Source organism: Topomyia yanbarensis, chromosome 3, assembly GCF_030247195.1.
Source record: "Topomyia yanbarensis strain Yona2022 chromosome 3, ASM3024719v1, whole genome shotgun sequence".
Lineage (NCBI taxonomy): Eukaryota > Metazoa > Arthropoda > Insecta > Diptera > Culicidae > Topomyia > Topomyia yanbarensis.
In genome coordinates, this window is record NC_080672.1 from 389,887,936 (window position 1) to 389,897,386 (window position 9,451).

A 9,451-nucleotide genomic window follows, 5' to 3' on the forward strand; every position below is an offset into this window, starting at 1 on the left:
TTATTAAAGGCCAATAAAATATTTGATCTGATCCGTATAAATAATGATGCGGAATCGATATTTGACGAGTTTTACTGTCGTTGTTGGATCTTGGAATTGTTTAATATGAAATAGGTTGATCAAAATAGAATAAAACGAATCTCAACACGTACTTCGATCAACCGGTAAGCTCCCTGACTGTGTCGGTAACGGGAGAAAGGAATAAGGACTCAGAGCAATTCTTACTACAGTGCGTTCGGTTAACAGTCGTTAACGGCTCCTTCCAGAAAGCTTGACCTACACAAATTTAGATTCCGATTTATTTATTGTATTTCAAGCGACTCAATTCAATAATTTAATACGCCATTAAAAATAAGTATTTTCACTTTCGGTGTCTGTCTTTTAAGAATATCTGTAAACCTCTTTTTTCCGATCAATAAAACCACCGAAAGCAACAATTCGTGCAATGATCCATAAATTCAAAGAAAAAAATCCCAATTAACAGAATTCGCCATCAAAGTTCCATTGATAGCTGGAGAGCCCACAATAAAATTAATTCGATCGTAAAAAGCACCGAAGGAAGCGTGCTGCAAATCGAATCGCTAAAATATCCCAATCTTATCCCACCAGTGATCGTGCTCGGTGAAGTGGTGATAATTCTTTGACCGGTTGGTTGACTCTACAAGCAGATAGAACCAAATTATGTCGACCATCGTTTTAAAGGATATAAATTCAATTATCTCGCATCAGTGCTAAAAAGTTTTATTAAACTAACTCGTCCTCTTCTTCTTCTTCTTGTTATACTTCCAGAAACCGCCACATGTGATACGATCAAATGCAAGGACCGGCAGCACTGTCTGACTGATCTGAAAACACATAAACCGCGTTGCGTCAGCTGCAGCTACAAGTGTCCACGGATGAAGCGACAACAGTCGCAACACCAGGTAGGCTTCCGTCGATATTATTGATCACTGCGTCTAAAAAAAGGGAAATATGGATCTATAATATAATTAAGAAGAAAATCTGCCAAAAGCCATCAACGATGTAAATCACACTGCCTTCGATTGGCTCGAAGCTTTTAAATGTTTACGGCATTAACTAATGTCCCCATATAAAATTGTTGTGAAATTACCCACATTTATTTTCTGGAATTTATATTCTTCATTCATTATTTTATGACAATTTTTCTGTAGGGTCGCGTTCGCCAACTCGGCACTGGAACCGAAGCAGCCGCTGCCGGCCACCAGCGGAATCAACACCATCCGCACGTGAAACTATGCGGTACCAATAACCACACGTATCACTCGTGGTGTCACATGCTGAAGGACTCGTGCAACACCGGGCTCTACATCGACGTGCAGTACAATGGCGTGTGCAGCTTTGGTGGGTATCAACCGTATCCTACTTAGTTTGTAGTATTTAGCAAAATTAACTGCCCCTTTTAATTGCAGACAAAAGCCTCACAGCGCCTACTCTTCTCGCCCAGACGGTCGTCAAACCGAAACCGTAACGCACCGAAACGCAGCCAAAGTTGAGAAATTTAGACAAATTGAGCCCCATGGTTTGGCAGATTTTGGCATAAAAAGCTGTAGGGAAAAAATGGTTTTCGTTCTTCGACGAGAAACTGATACCAAAAAATGCAAAGAAAAACTTGACAGTAGTTGATGTTGTTTCAAAGATGTAAAAAGTAGGATTTTTTTCAATGTCTATTTTAGGACTAACAACAAACACAGTAAGATATATACATTTAGAGTAGCGATGAGTGTAAAGTCAATCGTTGTAAAAATATTTCATCCCCCATTTTAACCTATAGAAGTGTTTTGTAAAAATTCGATCTGATTGAAACGAAACTATTTATATTTAACTGATAGAGTCCTTCTATTTATGAAAACTGAAACCACACGAACCCCTACATAATATATTTATTGCCTTGTACATTGTAAAGCACCGCTCTAGTGATAGTTTTTGTTTACTTTACCTACTATTTATTCGGTTTCCCGGGAGACACTATTTATTGATTGTAAGATTTCCAATCAAAACCAAAAACTAACTATTAATATAAACAAAAAAAAGATGCAAATCATTATATACCTACCTTTATCAACCTTGAGACGATCCAAATTTAGACTACTTCACACTACACACTAAATCGAAACGAATGCAAATGAAACACTCAATTAATTTGGTGCTGTTCTTCGATCTAATCATTAACGTTTTTAGTGGAAATCAACACTACAAATTCCAATTGTTGTTCTAGTGTGATAAATTAGGATGGTAGGAGAAGTTTAAGCTATAGCTAAATTTGGCATCCTCCGAAAGCATGTTTTTTTAGAAACAAACCTATTAATACTATTCAGTTCCGTAAGCTCCTATTGATCAAGTTGAGAAGAAGTGCGAGCAAGAACAATAACCGTGGTAGGACATTCTCGAGCAAGTGGCAACTGGTTTCTGCGAATTGTTTTTTTTTTTTTTAAATTTCGTTTATTTGACACGGCTCATAGCGGTAGTTTAACGGAGCCGTGGATCTTTTATGTGTTTACAATGTGTAAAAAATAATAATAAAACAAAATTATTGATTGTCCGTTGGATCTCGTACGCGCAACTTTTTATTACGAGCGGAGACCTTTTTTCGCGGCTCGCCTACTGCGTCATGGGGACCATTTAATTCTCTCCTGTCCTCCACATCAAGATCATCATCGTTAAAAGTGCCTTGGTGCTCGCGTCCAGATGTTCTTTCCTGCTTCTTGCACTTACGGGTGACCAATGTAAATCCGTCGTCATTCTTATTATCTTCATCACCGATGTTGCTTACAGTGGTTTCTGGGGTGCTGGATGCTGCTTTGGCAGTTGTCAATATGGACTGAACAGCTGCCACAAATTTGGCAACCGTTTGTGGTTCAGGTATTGGTATTGAAAACTCTTTTTTGGTTGGTTTACCGTGGATTCGTTGGCAATCGGTAGAGATGCATTCTCCTATGTATCTTCCGCGCAAGGTTGTCCGTGGTGTGCTGTTTGATTACAATACTTGCACGTGGGAGTTTGCCCATCATGGGTGCATAACGTAGTTTGATTAATGGATAGGTTTTTCGATCCGCATCCTCACCACAAGAACACCGTTAGGTGTACCCGGGAAGAAATTTCTCCACGTATCACGTGTAACTGATTCTACTTCGCCGTATTGCGACATGTATTTTGCGATTAGATCAGGAGGGGTACGTGGTGATAGGTCATGTAGCTTTACATCTACATAGTCTTTTTCTATATACACGGGAATCTTAATTCCAACTTTATCACTTTGAGCTACGTGCTTTAATTTGTTCTGCAAAACGAAACGTTCGGCTTGTGCTAACGTGTTGAATGATGTGAGTACGACATTACGAAGATGATGATACTGTAGATACATAACCTCCTTGAGCTTAAGCTGCATCTTCACCTTCAGCAGGTATTCCACTTCACGAAAACTCAATCTTATTGAACAGAATTTAAAGTCAACGACCGCTGTGCTGGGTCGGAGCAGAGATTTTTCGTCAACTTTACTCACGATGGCAAGAATAAATTAAAAGTTTCCTTTGTTCTCGAGACAATGCACACTAGATCGAGAGGTTGCTAGTTTTTGTTCACTTGGTTCGATTGTATGTCACTTGGGCAGAAGTAGAAAGTAGACTGTTTCTGCGAATTGTGTTAGAATTCGTTAACGTGTGACTTTTTGGATTAAGTGTCTAACTGGCGCCAATTTGGTGCTAGTTAGGACTTAACTAAAGGGCTCCAAGTTGGTGCCAGTTACTGACGATGAGGATTCCAGAGGTGATGGTGAGCTAACTCGTTTCGTCACATCCGCAGATCGCTTGCCAGACAATAAATATTTTGCTAAATTTCGCCAGCTTTATCTTCCGAACCGGAGTAGTGAACTAGAGGCTGGTGACGTAATATTTCCGCCCAATCAATTGTCAGGGGTCGATATTTGTGTAGGACCCATAACAATGCAGAACCTTTTTCCGTTCAGTCTTTTTCCAAATACTAAGTTACTGGATTTTTTTCGAAATATGACACCCTTGAGACTTGAATTTTTTGATATTTTTTCTTCTGATTTTCCAATTAAATTAAATTCAACCAGATTAAATTCATAGAATTCACGCTTCACCAGAGAATATTGGGTAACTGGCTTTCGCAAGTCTCAGCTACTAGTTGTTGGCAACACGCCCAAAATTTATATCCATTGCAATTTTCGCGTGATATTCGCAACGCAACGGAATTTTTATTTTTGCGTGATGATCATCGGGCTTGATCCAGTTGGTTACGGAATAATCGTAAGGCAGCGTCCCTCAAGTTGACTGATAAAAAGCCTCATTAATTACTAAAGGGTAGCTGGATTAAATGGGTTTCCTTTTAACTATTATAATTGTTTGGAACGTTGTTGAGTATTTTTTTTCGAACTCCACGATTGACGTATATTATTGAATTCCTCTTGCATTTTTTGTTAATTGTTAATGGTCTCAAATCCCAGCACAAACCCCAGCCGCTATGCTCGAGTTGACTGATTTCAAACACACGGGAGTGAATAAAAAAAATTACAGAAAACACATACCTGTATGTAGTGCGAATAACGCAGTTTAAAAAGCAAACTTCTAGGATGTAAAATTTACATTTTTAATAGTAAAATTCTATTTACTACTTAAACAAAATATGATGAGACTTAATTAGGACAAAGTAGTTGAAAAATGATAAAATAAAAAAAAATAAGAAAACACAATCATCATCGTAAGCAAAGGTACACTTCTATACAAACACATACACACAGACCGAAACGTATGGCACACTCTGTTACTCAATGGTTCTCAACAACAAGCTTCTTTCAATGTTTGCAGCAGCAATAATAGGGGAAAAATTATTCAAATAGTAGTACCAACACGTTCGAAAAAATCCGAGGGCAAATCATGTACCACACAAACCACATTTGGAGCGACAATAGTCGGAACCTGCGTCGAATCCGGTACCGAGATGGTATTATAGCCAGGGGCTAGTGGAAGAATGCCGTAGAACGGAAAGAACGGAAATTGTACCGGTCAACCAGCACCAGCCAGCAGTGAATGGGCAACGGAAATAGTACAGAAATAAATGTTTATTAATGTTGATAAAAAGACCTGATGGCTGTTTTACTTACCAGATCAGTGCATTTGTGCCGGAATGAAGATTTTTTTATGTAAAGAAAGCCATTCAGCCTTGTAGCCTTTTTCTTATAGACACGGGAACAGTCATAAAATTTTTAGATCTCAGTTTTATTTATATTTAAATATTTAGAAACTATTGTAGGTCTAATGAAACAAGACTATCTTCTGTGTCACTATATGTATTATTGTCCTTACAAAAACATTTAAAAAAATCAATAGTTGGACGAAACAAAAAAGATATTAAATTTTTAATAGTAACTTACAATAATCCGATTCGGATGCTCTAGAGGTTTAAATCTCTTTTCAATTATGTATTAATTTAGATTTTACCTATACTAATTAATTTTCGAAGCCTAGTCAAAATGGACTGTGTATCACGGATCCTTTCTTTGGAAACCTTAGCTTAATCGAGACAGCTAAAAAGTAATTACATTAATGTATCATGGCAATTACAAAATCATTATACCAACTCTGTTAATATGAAGTTTCCAGTAATCAGGAACTTAGAGTAGTTTACAAATATCTTCACGTCTTTTTCTTTATCATTTGAACACAGGGGCGGATTCAGAAAAAGAATCGGAGGTGGTCTGAAATTTTGATTTTAAAATGTACTAATTGTACAATGCGTTATATGTAATAATCTCATTTAATTAAAATCAGTTTTGGTGGTTGAAATTGGCATTGAAAAATTTTGAGTTCAGAACAAATTTAAAATAGAAACTAGTTTAAAATTTCCTAACAAAGTTCAAAAATTTCAGAGGGGGTCCGGACCCCCAAGACCCAACCCCTGGATCCGCCACTGTTTAAACAAAATGGCTTTCAATAACCATTTTGTCCAAATGATAAAGAAGAAGAAAATGAAGAAGACATGAAGTTATTAGTAAACTACTCTAAGGTATCTCCATCATCCCGGCACTAGTCGGCACGTTGAAAATTTCACCGGAAATAAATTTCTTCACACAGTTGCATTCAAGTTACGAACCAAGAGCCTTTGTTTATGCATTTGTTATGCCAACACCACATAACTAGTAAGCAGTGTTGCTAAACCTATGGATATTCAATTGTTGATTTTCTTCTAACCTAGGTGCTAACACCGTATTTGTTCTTGCACGTTTTTCTTGGCACGACTTTTAATGCATGGATTTGCAAAATAACACGATTTTTTTTTATAAAATACATGTGTTGATCGTGCAAAGAAATAAATGGTATGTTTTCGAGAAACCCTGCCACAAAGTTCGTGCTACTTCGAGAAACCGTGGAAAAAGGTGTATTATTTTGAGAAACCGTGCAAAAAAGTCCGTGTTATTTCGAGAAACTGATGAAAACGATTTATTTTGCTAATTTTCATTTGGTTATGGCAGCTGAAAATCAATAGTATTGGTCATTTTAAATGCACGTGGAAAATTTTCAAATGTTGAGAAAAGCTACATAGATAGCAACAGTGAAACACCGATTTTCAACGTTAATGAATTTGAAAGTTTACACAGGATTTTCAATAAATTTTGTTTTAGCCTAACTTTCTGTTATCTGTGCTCAAGTTATATACAATTATCAATAATTTTTGATATTTTGAATGAACAATGGATTAGCCAAAGTGCCAAAATAGCAAATTACTCAACTTTTCAGGAAAGGATTTTTATAATTTTATCTAAAAATCAAAACTTTTTGAACACTATTGTTTGATGGTGAAAAGCCTTGAACAAAAAAGGAAGATATATGACGTAAGGGGGTTCAAGTGTTTTTAACCAAAATGCAGTTAACGGGAGCTGAAAATCAATTGTTTTACAAATTTAAAATGCAAATAAGAAAGCTGTCACTGGGTCAAAATGGTATATGTTCCAACTTTTCAGGAAAGAGTTCTTAATTGAGTAGGCAGCTGAAACCTGATTTCTGTGTGCATTTTAAATACGCAAGATGTATCAAAATAGTAAGTTTTGTCGTGACTACGACGTACCTTACAGTATTGGGGCCCTTTTTAAAACTGATGGAGCTTATTTTTAGAAAACTTTTAAAAATTTTCAGGATATTTTTAGACAGAGCCGTCAAAATAGGGCGCCTAAGAGACCCAATCAAAAACCCAGAGGCTTTAAATATAGGTCATGTGCGCAGTGTTACCACAAGTACAGATTGACTACAAAAGTATAGATTTTTCGAATCTCATTGGTACAGATTCCGTACGGTACAGATTATAGAATTTTGTGAAAAAGTACAGAATGGTACAGATTTTTCGAGCTAAAATTGAATAAAAAAGAATATGACATTTCTAATAATAAGTTTATATACATATTGAGAAAATGTGCACAGAATTTACAAAAGATCGCAGCTACCATACAACAGAAAAAAACAGACAAGAGTATACTTTAGGCAAAGTGAATTGACGCAGAAGAGGGAAATCAGACATGCAATTCGATTTTTGATATGGAATGCTTTAATTATGAATAGCGAAAGGATAAAACTAGTTTAGAAAGGATGACACATAAAACTGTCCAACTAACCAAACAGTATTATACAACTAGTTAAACGAATGTATTAACTTTTTATTGGTGCAGATTTCGGTACAGAATTTCTTAAAAAAAAGTACGGATGGAAAAGATTTATTCACTCCATGTATAGAATTAAATGTGGCAACACTGCCTGCGTGTTCGTTTTCTACCATTCGCTGCTTGGATTTAAAACGAGCGACATGTGGACTAAATTAAACTTTGCACACACGAACGAGTGGGTGGTACAGGGAGATAATATATAGATTTTCCGTGTGTTCATTTTCTACCAGTCGTTGCGTGGATATTAAACGAGCAACATGTAGATTGCAACATGCGTATTGGACAGAAAAAGATTTTCAGCAGCGTTGTACACAGTTAAACTGAGAACATATTTTTCGGGTGCCAGTCCCACATGCACTCGTTTCCTCTTCACTCTGCTGTAAGAGTTTAAACTTTGCAGAAACGAACGAGAATTTGTTTGATTGATCTAGGGGTTTAATTTGTAATCTGCAATGTACAACTCATGGAAAAATTATAACAGCTTGACAACCTAGACCAATCAGGTCAGAATCGCATTTATGAACAAAAGATAAGCCTGTACAAAAAGGATACAAGTCATTCAGCAGCATCCAACGATCTTCGAATCCAGTGAATTACCTATCAAAATTAATGCCAACATCGAAGGTTCCTTTCAGATCCACCATAATCAATTTTGATTTAGAATTTTTGAAATTTCACATTCGAACGTGAATCCGTTGAATATCAGTTCAGTTTTGAATTAATAGTTCGAAGTGTAGCCACGACACTCCGGTTATATCGTAGGTGTTACCCATACATGTTTTAACTTATCAGGAATGTACTTTTAATGAGAACACAAATTAATGACAAATGAATACGATCAAATTCCTTTGAAGATAAAACGCCAAATAAAATACCTCTAACTGCTCCAAATAATTATACATATTTTAAGAATTTCTTGGCGAATATTGCGGGAAAGATTATTCACAAATACCTTGTGAATTGTATTATTTTTTTTCTACCACGCCTTCACTGTTGAAATTATCTGAAACTGATATTTCTTTACAAATTTTTAAACCCTTTCACCGTAATTAGCCACCAAAAATACATTCATATTAACAAAGAATATTACTAACTTTTAAATTGCTGAGAGATGAAATGATATTTCGTAATAAACTTACACTATTGTTGCCATATTTTGCTCTACCAGGCACAACAAATTCAAACTTTCATTATCATCTGTGTCTTATAACCCGAAGAAATTGATCAGTTTATCAAATATCCTTTTGTGACGTGATATTGTCTTTGGAAGCTCGCTTCATTATTTCAGTTAAGTATCTAATGACATAGGCATTGAATCGTATCCGTAGGAAAGTGATAAATGAGCAAAAGATCATGACCTACGATCCAGATGTACCAATCAAGTCCCAATAATATCTTATTTCACTGAATAGTGATCTACTAAAAGTTAGCAATTGATTTTCAATTGAAAAAACTTGTATTTTAATTAACTTCTATTTCCCAAAAAATATAAAAAAGTCCATTTTGACATGTTAATGTTGACCCCATGTACATTGAAAATGTCCAACTTATCAACTGCCATAGCCAAACGCCTATTAATCAAAAATATACTTTCCGGATTTCTCAAAATAACGATTTCACGAAATAACACTTTTTTACCGTTTTTTCACGGAACGTATCTCTCGTGCAAAAAACAATTGTGTACACTAAACTTGATCTGTGCTCTATATTACCCTCTATCCGAGGAATCTATTACGACACTGTGAGTGGGAACAAGGGTTC

The 9,451-nt window shown here is 36.0% G+C and overlaps 1 protein-coding gene across 2 annotated transcripts in view; it reads left to right on the forward strand.

The window, feature by feature from the left end:
* LOC131693555 (uncharacterized) overlaps nt 1-5,119 on the forward strand; it is a 223,172-nt gene extending 218,053 nt beyond the window's left edge. For both annotated transcript variants that reach the window (XM_058981466.1, XM_058981467.1), the window contains exons 7-9: nt 790-923; nt 1,173-1,362; nt 1,431-5,119. In XM_058981466.1, coding sequence (XP_058837449.1) covers nt 790-923; nt 1,173-1,362; nt 1,431-1,489 — 383 coding nt within the window. In that variant the 3' untranslated portion in view covers nt 1,490-5,119. The remainder of the gene's footprint in view (nt 1-789; nt 924-1,172; nt 1,363-1,430) is intronic.
* Nucleotides 5,120-9,451: the final 4,332 nt, after the last annotated feature.